This window comes from Antechinus flavipes, chromosome 4, assembly GCF_016432865.1.
Source record: "Antechinus flavipes isolate AdamAnt ecotype Samford, QLD, Australia chromosome 4, AdamAnt_v2, whole genome shotgun sequence".
Lineage (NCBI taxonomy): Eukaryota > Metazoa > Chordata > Mammalia > Dasyuromorphia > Dasyuridae > Antechinus > Antechinus flavipes.
This window is the reverse complement of record NC_067401.1, coordinates 167,758,633-167,784,441: the sequence shown is the minus strand read 5'-3', so window position 1 is coordinate 167,784,441 and position 25,809 is coordinate 167,758,633. Positions and strand designations below refer to the sequence as shown.

The 25,809-nt window shown below is 38.4% G+C and overlaps 1 protein-coding gene across 2 annotated transcripts in view; it reads left to right on the top strand.

Moving 5' to 3' along the window:
• The first annotated feature begins 11,792 nt into the window (after positions 1-11,792).
• SLC26A11 (solute carrier family 26 member 11) overlaps positions 11,793-25,809 on the top strand; it is a 69,134-nt gene continuing 55,117 nt past the window's right edge. For both annotated transcript variants that reach the window (XM_051995426.1, XM_051995425.1), the window contains exons 1-8: positions 11,793-12,008; positions 12,597-12,789; positions 13,844-13,929; positions 15,381-15,460; positions 16,671-16,813; positions 23,300-23,475; positions 24,554-24,626; positions 24,826-24,876. In XM_051995426.1, the coding sequence (XP_051851386.1) occupies positions 11,826-12,008; positions 12,597-12,789; positions 13,844-13,929; positions 15,381-15,460; positions 16,671-16,813; positions 23,300-23,475; positions 24,554-24,626; positions 24,826-24,876 (985 nt within the window). In that variant the 5' untranslated portion in view covers positions 11,793-11,825. The remainder of the gene's footprint in view (positions 12,009-12,596; positions 12,790-13,843; positions 13,930-15,380; positions 15,461-16,670; positions 16,814-23,299; positions 23,476-24,553; positions 24,627-24,825; positions 24,877-25,809) is intronic.

The following is a 25,809-nucleotide window of genomic DNA, read 5'->3' as shown; positions in this document are numbered from 1 at the left end:
GTTAATTCAAATATTGACCGCAGCTCTAAATTTTCATTGCTGTACAGTAATTGTGCACTACAATTATAATGTATATTGTAATTGTACATTACAACAGTAATTGTAGATATACTTTATATATACATCACTATATATGTCTATATACACTTTTTTTTTTTTTGATCGCTGAACCGTTTCAAGATAGCTTGGGCTTTACTGGCTAGATTTTTTGGTAAAGGATGGTGCCTTAAACCTAAACCACTTTGATACTCATTGATTGGCCAACAATAGATCACTTCCCAACCCCCAGTTAGTCTTTGTTCAGTCCTGATTGATTCAGTGAAGGTAAGTAGCAATCAATTCTATTTTGGCCAGAAACCTCGAAGATCTTCTCCTCTCAGATTTGTTTATTTACTAATTTTTTTTTAACTTGGTGTTAAAGGTCGTTCTTTGCCTCAGTTGCGATCTAGGCTTTTTTTTTTTTTCCCCTGAGGCAATTGGACTTAAGTGACTTGCCTAGAGTCACATAGCTAGAAAGTGTTAAGTATCTGAAAGTAGATTTGAACTGGGCTTCTCCTGACTTTAGTGTGGATTCACTGTGTCATCCAGCTGCCCTGGCTACCTAGGCTTAATCTTTCTGGGTCATCCTCAGTCATCTTGATCTGTGTCTGGCTACTGGACAATGATATTCTGGAAGGGACGTGAGGCAGGTGACTTTGCACAGCCTTGCTTCAGTTAAATCCAGTTCACTTGCAAGTCATGGCATCACCTTCCTGATAAGATAGTTTTCTTTCAGAAGGAAGGAAATAACTAACTGAGTTTCAATTGATAAATGATGGATAGAAGCAGCTACACCCAAAGAAAGAACACTGGGAAACGAATGTGAACTATCTGCATTTTTGTTTTTCTTCCCGGATTATTTTTACCTTCTGAATCCAATTCTCCCTGTGCAACAAGAGAACTGTTCAGTTCTGCAAACATATATTGTATCTAGGATAAAATGCAACATATCTAACATATATAGGACTGCTTGCCATCTAGGGGAGGGGGTGGAGAGTGGGAGAGGAAAAATCGGAACAGAAATGAGTGCAAGGGATAATGTTGTAACAAAGTTATTATTAAATAAAATACCCCCCCCCAAAAAAAAAGATTTGATCCTGAATAATGTGATTCCAAATCTAGGGCTCTCTCTTTTATAACAAGCTTTAGGTTTGGTTTCAGGAGGGAAGCCATTCACCTCTATTCAAATAAAAGAGACCAAACCTTTTCACCTAAATTTGGCTTGTTTAAAACCGAGAAGGGTTTTAATGTTATTTTGCAGGGCAGTTATACATCAATATATCCATCCATCTAAACATCCATTCATCCATACATATATTTTTCTTTGCTGGACCTGTGATTTCACAGATATAAGGAACTTCTGGTTAGGAAGATCCCTCCACAAAGGCAGAATACCAAATAGTTCTTAGAACAAAAATGCAAGCAGTTTATATTCATCTCCCAGTGTTCGTTCTTTGGGTGTAGCTGCTTCTGTCCATCATTTATCAATTGAAACTCAGTTAGGTCTCTTTGTCAAAGAAATCCACTTCCATCAGAATACATCCTCATATAATATCGTTGTCGAAGTGTATAATGATGTCCTGGTTCTGCTCATTTCACTTAGCATCAGTTCATGTAAGTCTCATCAAGCCTCTCTGTATTCATCCTGCTGGTCATTTCTTACAGAACAATAATATTCCATAACATTCATATGCCACAGTTTACTCAGCCATTCTCCAATTGATGGGCATCCATTCAATTTCCAGTTTCTAGTCACTACAAACAGGGCTGCCACAAACATTTTGGCACATACAGGTCCCTTTCCCTTCTTTAGTATCTCTTTGGGGTATAAGCCCAGTAGTAACACTGCTGAATCAAAGGGTATGCACAATTTGATAATTTTTGGAGCATAATTCCATATTGCTCTCCAGAATGGTTGGATTCATTCACAACTCCACCAACAATGTATCAGTGTCCCAGTTTTCCGCATCCCCTCCAACATTCATCATTATTTTTTCCTGTCATCTTAGCCAATCTGACAAGGTGTGTAGTGGTATCTCAGAGTTGTCTTAAACAGAATAGTCAACTATAGAAATCTAGTGTTTGACAAACCCAAAGATCCTAACTTTTGGGATAAGAATTCATTATTTGATAAAAATTGCTGGGATAACTGGAAATTAGTATGGCAGAAATTAGGCATGGACCCACACTTAACACCATATACCAAGATAAGCTCAAAATGGTTCCATGACCTAAGCATAAAGAACGAGATTATAAATAAATTAGAGGAACATAGGATAGTTTATCTCTGACTTGTGGAGGAGAAAGAAATTTGTGACCAAAGATGAACTAGAGACCATTACTGATCACAAAATAAAAAATTTTGGTTACATCAAATTAAAAAGCTTTTGTACAAACAAAACTAATGCAAACAGGATTAGAAGGGAAGCAACAAACTGGGAAAACATCTTCACAGTTGAAGGTTCTGATAAAGTCCTCATTTCCAAAATATATAGAGAACTGACTAAAATTTATAAGAAATCAAGCCATTCTCCAATTCAGGATCAAATCTTGGCACACCAGTCACTTACTCTGTGTCTTTGGGCCTCAGTTGTAAAATAGGATATTTAACTAATTAGCCTTTAAGATTCCTTCTGACTTAAAAACTATGATTCTGATCTCCCAGTGTCATATTAATGGGTGTGTGGTACTAGGGGAAGTTGGTCAGGAAGCTAAAGTATATGGGAGGTGACTTAATGGGAAGGGAGGATGACTTTCCAAAGGCAAACCTTATTTTCGATGTCAGGGGATTAGGGAGAATGACGAGGGACTCAAGTCTCCAGTTTTCTTCTTTTAGTACTTAACCTTTTGTGAGGTAGTTATGGGTGATTTAAAGGAAAGATGACACTGAGATCAACCCCTCATTTTATAAATGAGGAAACTGAGGCACTGAGAGGTGAAAATTACCTAGCCAGGTTCACATAACCTGTAATTATCTGAGATGGCATTTGAACTCAGGTCTTCCTAATTTTAAGTCCACTGCTGTATCCACTATGTCACGTTGAATGAGGAAACAGCAGTGAAAGAAAGAAAAAATTGATAATGCAGAACAAGATAGGTGTGCGTACTTCATAACTTTTGCTTTCTTCTCAGCCTTTGCCCCTACCCCATCCCCCCAGTCTAGAAAAATGCAGGTGATCTTTGTCCGGCCCCCAGATATATACATACATACATAAATGGGTGTATGTATATATGTGTGTGTATATATATATATATATATAGTACATGTATGTGTGTATATATAAATTACTACTGCCATCTAAATTGATTTAACCCATTTACCCATAGGACACTAATGCTTTTTCTAAAAAGTATTTACGTATTTCCTCTTCTGTGATCTGGGCAATCTAGATTTCTGTAAATATTCATCCATTTTACTTAAGATTGTCAGATTAATTGGCATACATTTGGCAAAATAGTTCCTAATTTTTGCTTTAATTTTGCTCTTCATTGGTGGTAAGCATTCTCTTTTCATTTTTATACTGATAGTTTGGTTTTCTTTTTTCCTTTTTCTAATCAAATTAACCAAAGGTTTTTCTATTTTATTATTTTTTAATAAAACCAACTCAGTTTTATTTGTTAGTTAAACAGTTTTCTTATTTTCAATTTTATTAATTTTTCCTTTGATTTTCAGAATTTCTAATTTGGTATTTAGTTAGGGGGATATATTCTTTTTCTAGATTTTGTAGTTGCATGCCCAATTCACTGATCTCTTTCTCTATTTTATTCCTATAAGCATATAGAGATAGAAAATTTCCCCTAAAAACTGTTTTGGCAGCATCCCATAAGTTTTGGTATGTTGTCTCATTATTGTCATTCTCTTGGATGGAATTACTGTTTCTATGATTTGTTATTTGATCCACTTGAATGAGATAAGGTGAGATCTTTCAATACAGTTGTGAAAATCGAGTAAAGCTTCATCTATTTAAAAGTTTCAGTAGGCCTGAAGGACTTTAAACGTTAAGTCAAGGGCATACTTAAAGTGTCTCCTCCCTGCTATTCTCCTAAGGACATACTTAAAGTCTCCTCCCTGTTATCCCCTTAGGGGCATACTTAAGTCCCCTTCTTGTTATCCTCCCTATTTCAACCAAATATGGGCAACTATGTACTTATTGGTCAAGTTCAATTTCTTGGGTAGTTCCTGCGTTTAGAATGTAAGATCCTCAGCCAATAAGGATGAGGGTCAGTGGTAGGAGGGGGAATTTGCATTAGAGATGAAAAGCGTTGATCCTGCCCCCTATGGTGCTTCCTCCCTTTGATTGTCTGCTCGATGGGTGGGATGCCTGATTCTCACCAGAACTTATAATAAACTTTGCTTTGCATCTGGAGATCTCTCCAGTCATTTTCTTATTGTTTCTGATCCATATAGTCTTGGGGGCTCCTTCAGGGATTACACTACTTGTGGTGAGTAGGTGAACCCTTAGGGTCCTGGCGGGATGTTGCCCTGCCCTGATTTAGGCAGCCAGCCAGCGTCCAGGGCTTTTCCTTACTTCCCAAGATAAGTGGGCCCGAAGGGAGAAACTCAGAGCAAAGCAAAGGGAAAAACTCCACGGTAAAGGTAGAAATCCCAACCGGTAGGTGGAGGACAGGTATCAGTCAAGCAATTTGTTGCGCAACAACCCAGAGGTAGGCCTCCTGTGAGACCCTTGTACAGGAGCCTGTGAGGCCTGGAGTCTTAAACTCTGGCTCTCCGGACAGGATAGGCTTGGCTAGGCCTTCTAGGGTGACTGGAGTCAATTGGCCACAATTGGCGTGTTTGGGTGTTTTGGAATTTAGATTCCGTCCAAATTTAACAGGTGTGGCCCAGTCCCAGCCAGCCCCTGCGGACAGAAAGTACCGGTAGATAGTCCCTTTGGAGATAAATTAAGTAATTGGAACGAACTGCCAAAATATATAAGGAAAAAGAAAAAAGATGATAAGGTATTGTTGTTTTGTCTGGGGTGACAAAGATATTGGTGAAAGCACTATTGAAGACTGGGTGTGCCAAAGCCTGAATCTGTACCTAAAAGAGAAGAAATTCCTTTAGCCCCTCCAAGGGCCGTTGGGACCGGGAGGAGAACTTAGGTCTATGCAGCCATGAAGGAGTGGGACGGGAGAAACCCTCCAGCAGCAGGAGTAGTTTCAGCTGACCAGAAATACGGTTAGCAGATCCCAATTGGGATCGGGAAGTATGTGGGATCGAGAGAGTGAAGACGTGACTTTTTTCCTTTCCCTCCCACGTGTCCTGACCTGCAGTAGGGCCACGTGGGACCAAGGGAAAGAAACTGCTATTTGGTGAAATTCATTATTTTAAATATGATGGTGAAGGTGGTTTTATATTATTGGGAATTTAAAGCCATGTTTGGGATTTTAAGTTAAAATATAGGTTATTAAAACAAAATGCTGGTAGTTTACCTTAGGGGAGATTGGGGTTGTATCTCCCTACTTAGATGGTGTGTGTTTTCTAGAGGTATTGGGTAATTTGTAACTGAGTTATGCCTTAAAATTTGACATCTCTGTTGGGCAATTATAAGTTTTATGAAATTTGGTTCAATTATTTGCAAACCTTGAAGTTTAAAATTTAAAAAAATTTTTTCTTTGACTTAAAGACAAGGGACAAGAAAGATTGATTTGCAAAAGCAATCAATAATTTAAATGGAGCATCTAGTATTGGTTTGGGAGTGTTTAACATATGTCGGAGAAGGTTTAAGCAGATAAGCTTTGGAAGGAGAGAGATGGGACAGGAAGAGATGGTGTGAGAGAAAAAGAGGAAACTAGCTCTCCAGAAATGGGGAAGAAAAAGGCACAATTCCCTAGAGAATCTGCCATTTGCCATGGGAAAAGGAGATATATATATCCCATGATGTTGGGGCCTGTCTTGAGCTGGCAGATTGGATCCTGGGGAAATGGCACCCTAAAAAAGTTAACTGTGATGTTAGGGTTGGGAAGCATGGTGGAATGGGGGAAGGGTGGCCACATGGAGAGGGACCCTGTCAGGTGATCTAATTCCCCTTCCCCATTAAGTATGGTGGCTGCAACACCTTGCTGGTTCGGATATCAATTGCTTCTACTGTTTAAAGGAACAGCCTACATTTATATGGTGTTAATAACTGAATGTTTTATTTTTATTTTTCAAGTCTGCTCTAAGAAGTTTGTTGGAACTGTAAGTTATATGAAAGCGATTTATTTCTACTAAGATTCCATCTATCTAAAGCAAATTATGTAATGCTTATTTACGTGCATGGTAGTCTCCTTGTTTAAGGAAGATGATAAAAAAATCTAGAGCAGGATTTTAATTTGATCTGATAATTTGATAGGGTTATTTTTTTTCCCCACATCTTTTAAATATTGATAGGGTTATTTCCAAAAATTCTTTTTTTTTTTTTTTTAGAATGAAGAGAGTATAATGTTAAATCTGAAAGATTTAAAAGTTTCTTTTATGTGGAAAAGGGCTGCACAACATGCGATTTAGAATTTTTTTCTTTGTATTTGAGTATTTTAAAGGCAAATGACCTGTGTAATGTTAAATTTAGAGCTATCTACTTAGATAAGAAAGATAGCTGTATAAGCTGTAAACCCTTTACTGTGATTCTTGAGAACTAGATTCATCTGAAGCCCTTGATTAATGATAATTACTACTATAGAAGATAAAATCCTTTGGGACTGCAGCTAATATTTGCTGGGAGTTTTGAATTCAGGTGTGATTGCATAGGTCATAAGGTTAAAACTTAAGGACAGTTACCTGAACTAAAACTGCCTTAAATAGATATTTTAATTTGCGGCCAGACTTTGGTTGCTGCTATTAATCTTTTAACCTTTTTACTTCCTGGGGCTAGAGTTTCTTTATCTAAAGGTTTACTTAGCCCAAGTACTTAGGGCCACTCCCACCTTGCCTTTTGAGAAAGCTGTGAATCTCATCTCCCTGATTAGATAAGGTTAGGCCTAGAGCCTTTTACACTGTGTGTTGATGGAAAGCAGGCCTATCTCTGGAACCCTGATCCTAGGCCCCTGACTTACTTATCAAAGATCTATATTGTCAGATGCGGTTTTCATATTTTGCATGATCATGGGGTGGGGGGTTATATGGGAAGAGAACATTTGACATCCACACAATTCCCCATTATATACGGGGAGAAAATGAAATGAAGGGGAATTCACTCTAGGTGAAGGGAAGGAGGCTTACAGGATCAGCTGCCCATATTGCATTGTTGGAGCAAAGGCTCCTGACCAGTGGCTTTCCTTTCTAAAGTATTAGATCCGGTAGCCAAAGGATGGCTGATCTGTGTACCAGCAGTAGCAGCTACCACTCTCTTGGTAGAAGAGAGTAGGAAGGTCACCTTTAGAGGCAGTGTTATAGTAAGTGTCCCACACCAATAAGAACTATATTAAATCAGAGGGCTGGGAAATAGCTCACAGAGTTTAGAATGTTGATAATCTTAATCCTGCCTCCTGTCCCCTGGAACAGAACCACCCCTGCAGAGGAATATTGTTGTTTAGAGTTAAATCGATTTTCAAATGAAAGTAAGAGGATTTACAAGAATTGCCAATACCTGGGGGAGTAAATTGGTTTAGAGAGGAATCCTCTAGAGTGGTAGATGAGAAAAAGAAAAATGAGTTTGCTATTGTGGACTTCCACTGTTACCAGGGGCAGTCTACCTGCCCATTGGTTGGCTCAAACTTGTGAATTGTATGCCTTAAATCAAACCTTGAAGTTATTGAGGGACCAAGATGGGAATATATACTGGTTCGAAATATGCTTGGGGTGTGGTGCATGGATTTGGGAGGATTTGGGAGGAAAGAGGATTTGTAAATAATAAAGGTAAAGAACTGGTCCATTATACATTAGTTAGAGAGGTACTGGAAAACATTCTGGCCTCTAGGAATGTAGCAGTAATACATATAAAGGGACATCAGATGGGAAGCTCTTTTGAGGTAAGGGAAAATAGATTAGCAGATGAGGAGGCCAAGGGAGCTGGAGACCAGGAGATTTCTCATATGATGGCCTTGATACCTGTATTTCCCCCTAGTCTATCCTCTCCCAGCTTTACCCCGAAGGAAAAAGAGAAGGCCTCGACTCTCGGAGCAGTTGGGAACTTAGAAGGACAATGGCTCTTACCTGATGGCAGAGAGGTGCTGACCAAAACAAGTATGAGGCAAGTCCTTCAGCAACTGCACCAGGGCAGTCTCTGGAATGTCCAAAACCTATGTGATGCTGTGCTGACAAGGTATGTTTCCCCTGGCCTATATACTATGGCCCGACAACTGGTGAACGGCTGTCTCATTTGTCGAAGGACTAACAAGGCTGCTCAATGCCAGATCCCAAAAGGGGGACGACCTCCAGGAATCAGACCATTCCAAAGCATCCAGGTGGACTTCACTGAGCCGCACCAGTGGATTGCCTCAAATACTTACTGGTCATAGTGGACCATCTGACCTCATGGGTGGAGGCATTCCCCTCAGCCTGAGCAACTGCCTCGACAGTGAGTAAGGTCTTAAACAAATTATTCCTAGATATGGAATAGTGGAGAGGATAGACTTGGATCAGGGAACACATTTTTCTGCCCAGATGTTGCAGAATGTGATTGGGGCCTTAGAAATCACTTGGGATCTCCACACCCCTTGGCATTCTCCCTCTTCTGGGAAAGTAGAAAGGATGAATCAGGAAATAAAATGGGAACTGACTAAATTATTTAGAGACCCAACTACTTTGGACTAAATGTCTTCCTCTTGCTCTGATCAGAATCAGAACCAAGCCACATAGAGATAGAGGGTTTTCACCTTATGAATTATTGTACAGTCATCCTTTCCAGGCTTGTCCTATGGGAAACTGGGACCCTATCTTGGACACAAAGGATTTATTTCTTAAGAGATGTTAAATCATTGCTAAGACATTTACAAGAACTTCAACAAAAAGGTTAATAGCTCAGACTCCTCTAGGTTTCCCTGTTCATAGAATTCAGGTGGAGGTTGGGTGTTGATCCGTTCCTGGAAGGATGAGAAGCTGACTCTGTGCTGGGACGGATCCTACCAGGTGATACTGACCTCGAACACTGCTATTCGCACCCAAGCATGAGACTGGACACACCACACCAGAACAAAAGGACCTAAGGCGCCACCTTTATCCAAGTGGACAGTTGAAGATGGGGAAATCTCAAATTACATTTGAGGAGGGGACCTCCACTGAATGGGAAAACAAATTCTGAATCCAGTGCATTGTAACTGTATGACTTTTCTTACGTTAGTTACTTTGGGAAACTCTCATGGGGCTTTTCCTGAGCTTTGGGTTTGCCTATTTCCTCATGATAGCCATAGAACCCAGACCTTTACCTTCCAGAGAAGAGAACCAGCTCCTCCTGCTCATGCAGAATATAGGGAAAACTTTTAACTTATCAATATGTTGTATTTGTGGTGCATCCCAACAATTGAGCTAATGGCCATGGGTACCTATCCCCTTAAGCCCAGCCTGGATCCTTAGTAACTGATCCCAAATTCATAATGGGACTGGTTTCTGAAACTTAGAAGAGAAATATCAGTGGCCATTGACAGAAGATAGCATTTGTTAAACAGGGCAAAGTTTGAAGCTGGGAAATAGTGTATGTGAGTGGACAAGGTAAAAGACTTTTTAACTCTGGACAAGGTGTAAAAGACTTTTTCTTTCCTTATCTTGTAGTGGACACTACAGTTGTCAAGTGGACACGGTAGTCGTTCTTGGGAGCTCTGGCACAATTCCTTAGGAATTGCGGTGGATTGACAAAGGGCTTTCTTTGTCTGCTCTGTCTCTAGGAGACATGAGGGAGGCTGCAAGGATTTGGAAAACTTAAATTTTTACCTGCCTATACATCAATGGGGTTGGTACCATGTCACCCCAGGGATACCTGGGAAACATGGGACTGTTTCCCACATTTTGGAATACTTCTCACCTAATAGGTCAATGGCCAGTTGCCAATTGTAGGAGGAAGGATCAGGGTTTATGGAAATGTCAGTACGCTTTGTAGAGGAATGTCCCCTAGGGATGAGAGACCAGCAATATTACCCTTTTACAAGGAATAATTCAGACATTCTCGAGGAAACAACCTATTCTAATGGGTCATTATGCTTATACTCGCCTACCTCTTAATTGGACAGGGATTTGCTATATTGGACTAATAAGGCCAAAATTTTTCTTTCTTCCTGAATAGGCAAACCAATATTTAGGGATTCAGTTGTACGATGATTTGGGAAGAGAGAAATGGGGTTTATATACCTCCATTGGAGAGGTATACCTCCAGACTGGAGATGCAAATAGTTGGGGTGACACCTGGCCTCCAGAAAGAATAGTTAAAGAGTATGAGCCAGCCACTTGGGCTCAGGATGGAAGTTGGGAATATAGAACCCCAATATATATGTTGAACAGGATAATTAAGCTTCAAGCAGTTATAGAAATTAACACCAGAAGGGGAAGTTTGTATGAAACTAAATTTGTATATTTGTTGTATAAAGATGACAATGGAAATCTAGTAAAAAGTCATTAAAAACATTAGGAAACTTGCTCATTTTCCTGTAAAGACTTGTTCCTCACTGTTCAATACTTCTTGGTGGTCCTGGTTTGGGGGAAGCTGGTGGAAGCAGCTCCTTTGATTTGGCCTTTATAGCTCTCAGTAGTATTATATTACTCCCTATCTGCATACCTTGTTTGACCCGATTGATAACCAGAATAGTCCAAACCTCATTATCTAGAATGATTAGGTTGGAAGAGAAAGCTGAAGTGTCTGTTAGATTGATGGTATTAAAAGGATAAGGGTGGGAGCCAGTGGTCCAAGGAGACCGACAGAAACCAGAAGGGGATGAGGAATCAGAAGGGGATGAGGAATTGGATAGGGAATGTGAAGTTATGCTACAAGAATTTGAAGAGATCTCAGTGTATAAATAAGAGGGGGTACTGAATGAGATAAGGTGAGATCTTTTAAGACAGTTGTGAAAATCAGTAAAGCTTCATCTATTTCGGTTTGAGTAGGCCTGAAGGACTTTAAGCATTAAGTCAAGGGCATACTTAAAGTATCTCCTCCCTGCTATTCTCCTAAGGGCATACTTAGTCTCCTCCCTGTCATCCTCCCTATTTCAACCAAATATGGGCAACTATGTACTTATTGGTCTAGTTCAATTTCTTGGGTAGTTCCCGCATTTAGAATGTAAGATCCTCAGCCAATAAGGATGAGGGTCAGTGGTGGGAGGGGAATTTGCATTAGGGATGAAAAGCATTGACTCTGCCCCCTAAGGTGCTTCCTCCCTTCCATTGTCTGCTCAATGGGTGGGATCCCCGATTCTCGCTAGAACTTATAATAAACTTTGCTTCTAGAGATCTCTCTCAGTCGTTTTATTAATGGTTTCTGACCCACACACACTCATTCTTTAAAATTACATTATTTTGTTTTCAGTTAGTTTTTTATCTATTTATCAATGGAAAATATATTATTTTGTTTCCAATTAGTTTTTTATCTATTTATCAATGGACCTTTACCACATGTAATTTTTACACTAATTCTCTAAATGCTCATGATCTCCAGGAGGCTTATTGTTTTTACCCAGAAAGGTCTCTTTGTTTTCCCCTGAACATTTGGATGGCAGAGGAGCTAGAGGAAGATAGCAGTGATAGCAGGCCTTTCTGAATTTCAGGATCACTGGTAATAAAGATCCCCATTGGAAGTTTCTTCAGCTCTAGTTTTTCTGACCATTTTTCTGTTTTATACAGGGCTATCTGCAGAACATAGGTCAGATCAACAGACTTCAGCATGACAGAGAGAGCCTGGTGCTGTTCCCTAAGAATAGTTCGGAAGAGGCTTCCCATATTGGGATGGCTTCCCCACTACTCTCTGAAGTGGTTACAACTGGACAGCATTGCTGGGTTCACTGTGGGGCTTACTGTTGTACCCCAGGCTCTGGCCTATGCTGAGGTGGCTGGATTGCCCGTCCAGGTAAGATATCTGAGTTCAGGCCTTAGTAATCCATTCCATCCAGCACTGTGGCACCCTCCACAACCCATTTCTGTTGTGACCTTTAATTCTTATTTATCTAGTAACAGCACAATAACATGAATACACACGCATACACACAAATACATGCCCATTGTTATATGATACCCATCTATTTTTGTATATGCACATAAAAACAATACATGTGCATATATGGAATTTATACATATATAATATAAATACTTATGCAAATATCTTGCTCAAGGGTTTTTAACTTTTTGTGGTTCATGAATCATTTTGACAGTCAAGGAAGCTTATGGATTCCTTTTATATACATATAAAATGCTTTTAAATGCATAAAACAAAACTTATAGAATTGCAAAGGAAAAATCTATTAAAATCTAGTTATGGGATTTTTTTTTTAATTCACAGACCATGGATAGTAGAGAATGTGCTAACCTGTACTGGTAAAGAGCATCTCCTCATGAAATCACAAGCCTAAGACCTCTCTCTGTGTATTTAGTTAGACAAACACATAATTCAGTGACTTCTTTATCCTTCTCATAATCCTGTCTCTGTTTCTCCGAGCAGCATGGTCTCTACTCCTCCTTTATGGGATGTTTTGTGTATTTTTTCCTGGGCACCTCCCGGGATGTGACACTGGGCCCTACAGCCATCATGTCTTTGCTGGTTTCCTTCTACGCCTTACACCAGCCTGCCTATGCTGTGCTCCTAGCTTTCCTCTCTGGCTGTATCCAGTTAGCCATGGGGATCCTGCATTTGGGTAAGACACCTAGAACTTCCTTCCAGTTCTTTCTGGATCCATTTGGGAAGACTTCCTATCTCAGCTTCTGCCTTCTTCATTCTATATTTTCCAAAAGAATGGAACAGCCTCTCCCAAGCTAGGGCACTGGACTGGATGTTGCATTTTTATTTGCAAGCTATTTGATCCTGGACAGGTCATTTAATCCCTGTTTGATTCATATTCTGCATCTGCAAAATGGAGATAATGATAACATTTACCTTATGGTTTTTTGAGGAAAGAATGAAGAAATATTTGTAAAGCATTTTGTAAATTTTAAAGCACTTTGTAGCTAGCATTTTTTATAATAACTAATCACATAGATGATAGTGATAATCATTTCTTTTTTTTTCTGAAAAAGAGTAAACAATTCAGGGTAATTCCATTATTTTCTTTTTTTTCCCTTTTTTAAAAAAATTATAGCTTTTTATTGACAGAACATATGCATGGGTAATTTTTACAACATTGTCCCTTGCACTCACTTCTATTCCAACTTTTCCCTTCTCTCTCTCCACCCCCTTCCCTGTATGGCAGGCAATCTCATACATGTTAAACATGTTAAAAGTATATTTTAGGTACAACATATGTGTGCAGATCCGTACAATTCTCTTGTTGCACAAGAAAAATTGCATTCAGAAAGTAAAAATAACTTGGGAAGAAAAACAAAAATGCAAGTAGTTCACCTTCATTTCCTAGTGTTCCTTCTTTGGGGGTAGCTGATTCTGTCCATCATTGATCAGTTGGAACTGAATTGGATCTTCTCTTTGTCAAAGAAATCCACTTCCATCAGAATACATCCTCATACAGTATCGTTGTTGAAGTATATAATGATCTCCTGGTTCTGTTCATTTCACTTAGCATCAGTTCATGTAAGTCTCTCCAAGCCTGTCTGTATTCATTCCAAGCCTCTCTGAATTCATAATTTCTTTATTTTCAATGTGTCACTTGTCACATCTCTACTTTCTGATATATTCTGGGAACCAGAAACGGCTTAATTTAAGAACATGTCACTCAGATTTTCTTTTGTGTTGGCTAGGGTTCCTGTTGGATTTCATTTCCCTTCCTGTTATTAAAGGTTTCACATCTGCTGCTTCCATCACCATTGGGTTTGGCCAGATCAAGGTAAGAGCCTTGTCCTCTTTCATAGTGCTGCTGCCCATTGTTAGGTGGTCTCTATGCCCAGGTGTCTGAGGGGGCAGTAAATCCCCAAATCCATTAACTGTAACATGCCCAGATAGAGCAATCTTTTCCCCTAGGAACTCAAAGCATTTTATAATCTTTGTTTCACTTGACCTCAATAAATAAGGACATAGCTAAGGGCTGGGGAGGGGCGGGGGGGGGGGGGGGAGGGAGGGGGAAGAGGGGAAGAGGGGTTCTTATCAACCTTAGTCTTATAGAGAGGCACAGTCCTTACACATAGGGAGGCACAAATTGAAACTTTTGACCTAGGGCTATTTTCCCTCATCTCAGAATGGTACTTGGGAGAAGCCTAAAAACCCTCTCAGTTTTTTGTTTGTTTGTTTGTTTGGTTTTTTACTGAAATTAAGAAATTTTTTTTAAAAAACAACGTGCAATAAACATTGAGAAAGACCACCTCATCTGAAAGAATTTGAGAGACTATTTTTGGAATTCATAGGAGCAAGAAAGATTTTATTTGACTGGGGGAGTTTCCAGGAGTTTTGAAGAGAGAGAAAAGAATGAGCTGATTTCTTAAAGTCCCTTCCAGTCCTGAAGTTCTATAGGTTTTTGTTTTGGCCAGTTTGCCACTTTATTTTCTAATTTATCTTGGAGATTTCCAGTCCATTGATGAGAAGCCAAACAACACCTAGCATGTGTGCTGAGGTCCCCCTGCTTGTGCTATTACTTTGCCTCTCAATCCTTTCTCCTGTCTTCTCCCCTTTTCTAGAGAATTCTGTGGAAGGTGCAGCTCTGTTTGTAAGGGAGGGAGAAGAGGGGAAGGGGGGAGGGGGTGCACCAGAGAAGGAAGAATCAGACTTAGTGGGAGGAGAAGAGAATGAAAGAATGCACTATTGTTCTGTTAATCCCTGCCCTTACCCGAAAGTGTGGAGCTTTGATAAAAATGCAAATACTCTTCTACTTGACAATTAAAACCCTTAAGTACCTGACTTTCTCCTACCTTTTTAGCATTATTGCATATTCACCTTCACAGACTCTACAATACATCCAAACTGACCTATCTGTGCTGTTCCCTAGAAATGACATTTCTACCTTCCATCTGTGTATCCTTTACATGGATATACTCTTTCCTTATCCCTTGGGATCCCAAATGTCCTTCAAAATTTAGCTCAATTGTGAGTCCCTATTAAGTCCTTTCTTTATTTCCCCTATCTGCTAGTCCCTTATCCTTGAAATTACCTTATAGTTAGTTAGAATAGGTATTTAATATTTATATATTTTATTAATCATTATTATGCTTACATTTATACATACTTGTAATTATTAATATACTTGTATTATTGTACTTATAGTCAATATTCAATAAATATTAATTTATTAACATTTTATTTAATTAATTATTTTTATTGATCTGTAAAACATTGGGCCTCGCACAGAACCTCTTGGGTCTACAGGACATTCCTCAGCAGTTTTTCCTTCAGGTGTATTACACTTTCCTCAGAATTGGGCAGACCAGGTAAGCCACTGGTCTTCTGTCTTTTTATTTGCAGTCTATTGGGGAAGGAGGAAAAGAGGGAAGTTTCTTACCTCCCAAAAGAAACACAAAGGATAAAGACCTAGAGCTAGACAGGAGCCACATCCAGTCTAACCTCTTCATTTTACAAATGGAAAAATTGAGGCACAGAGGGATGAGGTTACTTATCCAAGATCACTCACTCAATGGTAGAGCTGGGATTTGTTTCTGAGTTTTCCAATTCCAAATCTGTTCCTCTTTTTACTGTGGCATGTTTTCTCCCAATTATTTCCTACTATAGTTTCCATCTTGGGCTGTGAGGGCTGTGAGATTAGATTTCAGCCCTCAGAGAAATCAAGAAGTCATTCAGCACCCATGATTGATCACCAGTGTCATGCTGTTGTAGTTGTTCAACCGTATCCAACTTTGTGTGACCCTATTTGGGATTTTCCTGGCAAAGATATTGGAGTGGTTTGCCATTTCCTTTTCTAGCTCATTTTACAGATGAGAAGAAAACTGAAGCAGACAGGATTAGGTGACTTGCCCAAGATCAAACAGCTTGTAAGTGTCTGACTCAGATCTTCTTGAGTTGAAATCCAGTGCTCTATCCACTGTACCACCTAGCCACCCTGATATCATTAATAATATCAGGCACTTGGAGGAGTGAGTGAGCATTGGACATTCGAAGAAGGGGAGGATGATAAAACAGGAAGAAGAGATAGCTTCTGTCCTCAATAATTCTGGGGATACAGAACATCCATGTGCAGAATAACTGAAAAACACTATAGCGAGCCCAAAAGTTAAGATGAAAATAATATAAAAAGAATGCATCCCTCCATCTGAGAAGGTGCTCTTTGGTGTTGATGAGTAATCAGAGATAGATTGAGCCAACCTAAGAAGGCTTAGAGCCATACATGGGTAGTGCTCAAAGAGCCCTTTGGGATCTCACCCCTAACATTTCACAGAAAAGCTAACTCAGATCTAGGAAGAATAATCCAAATCACCCAATCAGACACTCAGTCCAGTGTTTTCACTGTACCTCTGTTTCACTTTGGAAAAGGTTATAAAGGAAGCTAGGGAAGCAAGGGTTAATAATTGTGTTCTAACTAAAGAGAATGACAAGCTTTAGGAGACGAGGAAAACAGGCAGATAGGATGTTTGCTCTAAACATGGGGTCCCACACTGCCCTCACAGTTTGATTCTCTGCCCACAGGGTAGGAGATGCTGTCTTAGGGCTGGTCTGCATAGTGCTCCTGCTGTTGCTGAAGATGATGAGGGAGCAGATGCCACCCCTCCATCAGCAGGTGCCTCCTTGTGTCCGGCTCAGCCGCCTGATAGTCTGGGCCATTGCAACAGGTAAGCTAGTGCCCTGGAGGATGGAGTGAGGGATGTGACTGTAGGGAAAAACAAATGGGGGAAAAAAAAGGTTCAGTTTTCACTTACATCTTAGAACCATCATCTTATATGGACTTCCCAAAAAGGTGGAGCTAAACTGACTGACTTAGAAATAGTAAGGAACTTAGGAAAGTGTATTGAGGGCAATTCTGAGCAGTTAGGTGATACAGTGGCTAGAGTGCCAGATCAAATCTGGACACTTAACCCTGCTGGACTCCATTTCCTCATCTGTAAAATGATGAAGAAAATGGCATATCACTTTTGTATCTTTGCCAAGAAAACTCCAAATGAGGTCACTAAGAGTCAGACATGACTGAATAGCAACAACAACAAGGGAAATTAACTTTATATATTGTCTCTAGGAAAGTGGTAACTTTTGGCTCCATTCTGCCTGGGCTCTTCTGATGAAACAGACAGTAAATTCTATTATTGAGGATTTTTTTTTCTGATTAGTGTCCGATAAAAAAATGCATATCATTTATAAACTCTTTTCTTATAACAATCCTGTGAGGCTTGAATTTAAGTCTTGTATGCCTAATTTCACAGTTCTCTCTGTCGTATCCTATTTCCATTTATCTCTTATTCATTCAATTGAGTTCTACCCACGGGTACATATGATAAAATGGTAGTCTGGTGGGATTCCTTAGGAGAAGGGTGGGAAAGGAAATAGAGATGAGGAGAAGGGAGAAGGAAGGCTGATCTTGCTCTCACTATCATTTTCAACTGCTCTGGGCATTATTCTGTTGTTACTTCCTTCTGTGACTTATTATCTAGAGTCGATGAATCTTACAGATCAGAGGTCTAATCCAGTCCTTCCTGCAGAATATGAATTATAGGATAGCATAGGAGGATTGAACATCAGCACTGCTCCTTATTTGCACTATGACTTTTAGCAAGTTGCTTCATTCCTTTGAGCCTGTTTCCTCATTTGTAAAATGTGGAAGGTTCCTGCCAACTTTAGATTTTTGATCCTTACAATATCTCCAACAAGTGGTCTTAGTAAGTGATACAATATCACCATTCAGAATTGGGAGTTTACACTATTTACTTACCTTATTTTGGGTAAATCCAGACCTCTCATATCCACATAAATAGAATCATTCTAAAAGGATCACTTTTTGCTTTCCCAAAGAATTGACTACAGGCTAATTTTAAGTAGTAATTTTAAGAAAAGTGAGCTTTTCTTGTGCATTTAAAGTATGATTCAACTTTGGTAGGAAGCTGAATGGTCTGTTCCCAAATTCTGAACTCCATGTTCCTCGTCTCCAGTCTCTATGGTGTGGATTTAAAGCAGTGGACATAGGCTAGTGGCTAATATCCCTCCTCTCTATAACAAAATCATCAAGGAATAGAATTACTGATTTCCTCCAAGGGATATGGCTTCATTCTAGATGTGTATGAATGAGTGCCAATGTCTCTGCTTTCTTGGAGCTTATAGTTCAAGGCAGATAGACGTATAGCTAAGACAAAATCTACAGAAACATTTTTCTGTAGTCATTTAGTGAACATTGTTGTCTTTGAAATTTCTATCTATTTCCTGGGTCATTCAGTATTCTCTTTCCCTTTCTAGTCTATGATTCCTTTCAAGGGAAATTTAGAAAAGCATTTTCTTATAGGGAACTCAGAAGTCCACAGTTCAGACATTTCCATATTAACCATGTTGGAAAAAAAAAAGCAAAAAAAAAGAACCAAAACATTTTAATCTGCATTCAAAATTAATCAGTTTTTTTCTGAAAGTTAATAGCATTTCTTATCATGATTCCTTTGAAATTATCTTGAATCATTGTGTTGTGATCAGAGTAGTTAAATTTTTCACAATTGATCGTCTTATACTATTACATATTACAACATTGTATAGTTTTGTACAGTGTTTTACTGGTTTTGCTCACTTCACTTTTCATCAGTTTATATTAGTCTTCCTTCCTTTTCTAGAAGAAAAGATTGTCATTTCATTTTTACTTTCTTTCTTTTTTTTGGGGGGGGGGTGAGGTATTTGGGGTAAATGATTTACCCAGGGTCACACAGTCCTGTGTGACATTTGTGTTAATTGTCTAAGACCAGATTTAAACTCACATCCTCATTTGTAAATTCTTTGATTTTTTCTGGGGGTAGAGACTAGTAGTGATATCACTACTTTTTCTCTTGTCATTCCACTCTTAATCACAAACCAAATACCCTGTAGTTGCTCAAGCTTGCAATGTCTCTTAGTTTATTCCCTCTGCTTTCAGACCAAGTCTACAAATCCACTGTGGGTGAGACTCCCATATACCAATAGTTCATTGTACTCTTAAATATCCTTAAATATCTTAAATATCTTAAATATCCTTAAACTCTGAAGTTATTGTCTCTTTTTCCATGTTGCTGTTTTTTCAGCAATAAGCGCCCAGGGTTCTTCAAATGTTTTTGATCACACATCCCATCAGAAAAAAGTTTCTTTAATATAGACTGCCAATGTGTGTGTTTTTTTATGTAAATAAGACTATGTGAATAATTATGGCTGTTATAAACTATGAAAGAATAGAAGTTTTAAAAGATCAAGATGAAATAGTATGTCTAAAGGATATTTGATTATAATTTAGTAATATAGTATATACAACTTGATTATAGTATTTTTAATAGTATTATTTTTACAAATACATGTAAAGATAGTTTTCATCATTCATTTTTGTAAAATTTTGTGTTCCAAAGTTTTTTTTCCTCTCTCCCTTTCCTTTCCCTCCCAAAGACAGCAAATAATCTGATATAGGCTGTACGTATACAATACTTTTTTTTCCTTTTTAAAAATTTATTTTTAATACACATTGCTTTATGAATCATGTTGGGAGAGAAAAAGCAGAGCAAAAGGTAAAAAACTATGAGAGAGATTAAAAAAAGAATAAAAAAGTGAACATAACACAGCAACAATGTTGATCAATTCTGATGGACATGGCTTTTTCAACAATGAGATGATTCGGGCCAGTTTCTGTGATCTTGTGATGAAGAGAGCCATTTACACCCAGAGAGAGGACTATTAGAACTGAGTGTAGATCACAACATAGCATTTTCATTCTTTTTGTTGTTGTTTGCTTGCATTTTATTTTTTTCTCATTTTTTCTTTTTGATCTGATTTTTCTTGGGCAGCAAGATAATTGTATAAATATATTTTTACCATGTTTAACATATATTTAATTTGATTAAGTTCTGTTTGATTAATATATTTGATTAGTTGCCATTCTAGGAGAGAGGTTGGAGGGATGGGGAAGAAAATTGGAAAACAAGGTTTTGCAAGGGTCAGTGTTGATAAATTATCCATGCATATATTTTGAAAATAAAAGGCTTTAATTTTTTAAAAAAGGAAGTGAACATACTGTGTTTCCCCGATAATAAGACACTGTCTTATTAATTTTTTGGACAGAAAAACACCAGAGAGCTTATTTTCAGGGGAGGGCTTATTTTAATGAACATTGACAGCAATTTTAATAAACAGGTAAATGTGAACAAAAAAAAGTACCTTTATTCAATAATGATCATGTCATCTTCTTCAACAACATCGTCATAAGTGTCCATACCCTAAATTCCATCCTGGATGTCTTGTGCCTCTATTTTCTTAAGACGAAGTGGACCCAATCTGTCATGTCCAGCAATATAGTTCTCTTTAAATGAACATGTCTTGTCCAGGTAACCTGCTCGTAGTGCCTTGGTGACACAGTTGTCAGTAATTTTATCCCATGACTTCTTCACCCAAGTCACGACTTCTTGCAGACAGGGCTTCACAAAATTTCCACACTGATTTCTTTCCATTCTATTTTCAATGTAGTCATTGACTTCCAAGCACAAATGGTCCTTGAATGACTTGTTTATTGCAATATCAAGGGTCTGGAGATAGGCAGTCATTCCTGCAGGAATCATTACTTGATCTATTCTTCTCTCTGCAAGGAAGTTCTTCATTTCTTTAACGCGGTGAGTGCTGGCTGAATCCCAGATTATCAGACCTCTTTGGTTACCTCGCATAACAAGTGGCAGCATTAAATCAACCCACTTTCTTATAACAGCTTGTGTACTCCAGGCTTTTTCGGTTTCAAGAATGTAAATTCCTGATGCACGTTCAATCTTATCTTTCTTGCCCTTACTGATGATTAGAGGGTGTGGCTTTCTTTCCATCCAAAGGAATTGCCAAAACACAGGTGACCCGTGCACTTGCATAGCCAGTGGTGGGAATGTAGATTGACGTTGCACCCCTGTGATGAATTGTTGTTTGAGATCCTTGTCCCATAAACACTGCAGTTTCATCCATAGCAATCATATTGCAGGTTTGGTACTTGGAAATGTCAATCCTATCAATAAAGGACTTCAATGTAAGTGCACGTTTAATAACTTCAGCATCTTCCAGCTTAAACAGTGTTGTTGATCTTCTTAGGGACAGTTCATACCGTTGAAGGAAACCGTCCAACCAGTATTGTGATGCTTTGAATCCTTCTGAGACTATTTCAAACTCTGGTGCCATTGAAAGGGCAAATGCTTGAATATCAGCCCTGCGCACAACCAAGGCCTTTGCTCTCCTCTCAGCAATCCATTCACCAATGAGGATCTCCAAGTCAGGATATAAGGGTTGCCGACCTGATCCAGACCTGTGCTTTTTCCCTTCTCCCTCATCCACCTGTTGATTGAGGTTATTATAATCTGCTCTCCATTTTCTGACCATTCGAAGATCCAAAAGTTTTTCTTTACAAAAAACTGCAAGATTCTTGCCATGTGACTCCTCTACAATTGCTTTCTTGTATTCAACAGTATAGCTCTTCCTTTTTGTACTCATGTCTGGGGGTCAAAACAGACAGAATAATAAAATTATGACCATCAGTCCTTCTTTTCACTCCATCATGCCCCTCAATAATGTTTTAACCCCATCATGCTCCCTGAGTGCTCCTTCTATCCTCCATGATGCCCCCTGAGTTCTTCTTTTATCCTCCATCATGCCCCCTCACTCCTGCTTACATAACGGGTTTTTATGTTGTCCTGCCTCAGCTCTCCTCCAATGGCGCCAGCAAGCAAATCTCTGGGGAAGAACAGGATGATGCGCTCACTGCTGCAGCTCTGATTGGATGTAGCTCCGAGCGTGGTGTGCGTTTCACCCCGGGGAGGGGGGAGGCGGAAGGTGCATACAGAGGGTACCGTAAAGTAGTGTGTAGTGCAGGGGATCACTTTCACTACAGTAGCAATCTCAATAGGGCATATTTTTGGGGGAGGGCTTATTTTAGAGGAATCTTACACAGTAAGGGGAGGGCTTATTTTCGGGATAAGTCTTATTATCGGGGAAACACGGTAGCTTGTGTTGATTTACATTCAGTTTTCTTAGTTCTTTTTTTGGATGCAAATGGTATTTTCTGTTTAAAGTCTATTGGGATTGCTTCAATCACTGAACCACTGAGAAGAATCAAGTCTTTGATAGTTAATCATTGCACATTCTTGCAGTTGTTGTGTACAATGTATTCCTGGTTTTGTTTGTTTCAGCATTAGTTCATGTAAATATGGGCCTTTCTAAAATCAGCTTGTTCATCATTTTTAATAGAACAATAATATTCCATTGCCTTCATGTTCCACAATTTGTTCAGCCATTCTCAATTGATGGTCATCTACTCATTTTCTAATTCTTTGCATGTACAATACTTTTAAACATGTCTTCATAATTATCATGTACAAGGAAAATCAGACCAAAAGGAAAAAAATCATGAGGAAAAAAAGAAACAAATTTTTTTAAAAAGGTGAAAATATTATGCTTCTACCCACATTCAGTCTCTATAGTTCTGTCTTTGGATGCAGATAGCATTTTCCATTTCAAGTCTACTGGAATTTTCTTGAATCATCATCGCATTGCTGAGATGAACTAACTCTATCACAGTCGATCATCACATAATCTTGCTGTTACTGTGTACACTGTTCTAATTATAGCCTTGTAGCATCCCAAATTTCTGATGATATTTTTGCAAAAATATTTACACACTAGTGGGGTTAGATAAAGTTAGGAATTTACTTCCAAGTGTTTTCTGTTTTCATAATTTTCATAATTTATCATCATACAGTGTTAAGCTGAAAGGGACCTTAGCGATTGTCTAGTCTACCCCATTTATTATTCAGATAAGGAAACTGAAGCAAAGAAGAAAATCAAGTCGTACAACTTAAAAGTAGTAGAGCTGAAGCTAGCACTCATGTCTCCTGGCTATTAACCCAGAACTTTTCCCGCTGTATCACAGATTCATACATGAGTGTAACACACAAGGGTTTGTGATATGTACATGAACACAGTACACAATGTATATGTTGTATATCCATGTATTTGTTATGGAAAAGTATCAATAAGTTTTGGAAACAAAGTTACATAGGGAAAATAAAATTGACTTTGTTTTCTCCTTGTATGCTAATTCTTTTTTCTAAAGTAAAGTTTTAACTGCTGCTATTTCCCTTCTATTCTAGCCCGCAATGCTTTAGTGATACTATTTGCTGGTTTGATTGCCTACTCCTTCCAGGTGATGGGATCTCAGCCATTCCTTCTGACTGGGAAAACAGCAGAAGGTCTTCCTCCCTTCCAGCTTCCTCCTTTCTCTCTGGTCACCCCCAATGGGACTGTGCCTTTTAACCAAATGGTACAGGTGAGTAGAATTTATGACCATCCCAGCCTATAATGATTTCTGTAGATGCAAGAATACCATAGAGGTCCCAATGCTGTTTGGTGATGAGGTCCAATTCTCAGCTGGAATTTCAGAATTATTAGCAAGAAGGTGGAGATGAGGCATTGCTTTTTGGCAAAAAGATATTGAGGAAAAATTACAGGCTGAAAAAAAGTATGGTAAAATGGTTCTTTTCCTTCTAAGTAAGAAGGTAGCAAAGGAATATTACTTTTTTTTTTTTTTTTTTTTGCTGAGGCAATTGGGGTTAAGTGACTTGCCCAGGGTCGCTCAGCTAGGAAGTATCAAAGTGTCTGAGACCAGATTTGAACTCAAGTCCTCCTAAATCCAGGGCTGGTGCTCTATGCACTGCACCATCTAGCTGCCCCAGAATATTACTTTTTTAAAGACTTTCAGAGAAAAAGATTTTGCATTGTTCCTCAGTTAGTCTTCGAGAATTCTTCAATTTTGGCACATGAGAAAAAGAATAGAAATTCATTCTCAAATCAGTTTTGTAATTCTTAATATGAAAAATAATATAAAAGCAATTAAATCAAATTCAGCCAAACAGGAAGAATAAATTATTATAGATTTTTACATTTGGGTAAACGTTGTTTAATAAACTGTGCCATCTGCTAGCTTCATATTTTAACTAATTATTTTTGCCAAATTGATACTTAGCTCAGTTGATGCTAAACTACTAAAAAAAAAGTCATTTTTAAATTTTTGCATTCCTTATATTTTGGCATCTCAAATCAAAGTCTCAATTCCTTTGCCCTAGGCTTTGTTATTCAGAATCTCACAAATCTCAGTAATAGAAAATCCTTCATTTTATCTTTATCTTAGATTTATCATGCTGTAGATTAAAATGTGTTTCCTCTTCTATTGTCTTTAGATAATAGAACTCTTATATAATTAGAACTCTTCTTTAAAGGGTAACCCTTATTCAGCTACTTGAGTCAGCCTTGCCTCATAGAATAATAGAAAGCAGTGGATTTACTAAGCTGTAAAGATGTAGAGCCAAGTTGGTGAGAATATTCACATTTTCCTTCTTTTCTCCCAGGATATGGGTGCTGGGCTGGCTGTGGTGCCCTTAATGGCACTGTTGGAAAGTATCACTATTGCCAAAACCTTTGGTAAGACCTGTTTGTGAAAAATGTCCTTTTCTTGGCATGTTCCTATATTCAAGCCTCTCTCTGGGGTTTGTCTTTATCATGCCCTTGCCCTAATGCCCTTGCCTATTCTTCAGCCTTTTACTTGGACACTTTGGTGAAAGGGATGCCCAAGAATTCATTCACATTAATAACTATTTTTTTCTCTCTCATTTTTCTTTAGCATCTCAAAACAATTATCACATTGATTCCAACCAAGAGCTGCTGGCTATTGGTAAGACCCTTGTCACAGATTTCCAGAGATGGACTTGTTGATAAAGAATCTTCTAATTTAGGCTGTACCAAGAATTAGGCCTATATGACGCAGGAAGGTGACAAGTATTTTTTAAATGCTTGCTATGTGCAAGCACTATGTTAAGCATTTATGCACTATCTTATTTGATTTTCACAACAACCCTGGAAAGTAAATGTTAAGTTCCTTGCCCATTGTCATAGTGGCTGAGTAAGTATAAGAGTTTGAATTTGAACTCAAAATTCAACTCTTTCTGACTTTAGAACCAGTCTTTTATCTACTGTACCTCCTAGCTACCTAGGGAGAAATTAAAATTATAATATTAACATACTTTTACTTAGATGTTTATGACTTAATGAGTTCCTAATACATTTTAAACATGGAAAAACCTTGAACCTTATGAACTTGGTCAGTTTTAGGCTTAGGCCATGATATTTGGCTTGTGAGCAAGGGTGGGATTTTTTTTTTTGATCTATTTTTCTTATTTGCTGTTGTTTAGTTTGATCTTTTACAATGGCTCCTAGTTAAATTAAATCTTTAAATGAAGGAACACATTAAATTCCATTTTTTTTTTTAATGGAAGAAAGCTAAGGACTAAATAATGGGCTTATTGGAAACATTGGTTTTGGTTTTTTCCCATAGTGGCAAAAATTTTAATTCAAATATTTGGAAGAATCCCTTTTTGGAATAAAAAGAAAGTTACCTTTGCTCCATTGGGATTATCGAGATCATTGTGGAAGAAATTAGCACTACAAATGCCAAAAGTACTAATTGGCACTCCTTGTTATCAATGGAAAAGCTAGCCTGCCAAAGCAAAGATAATGAATACTGTTCATTGATCAGTTGTCTTTAAACATGTGGCACTTAAGAGTCAGAGGCAAATGAGCTGAAACTTTTTTTTTAATATGCACTGAC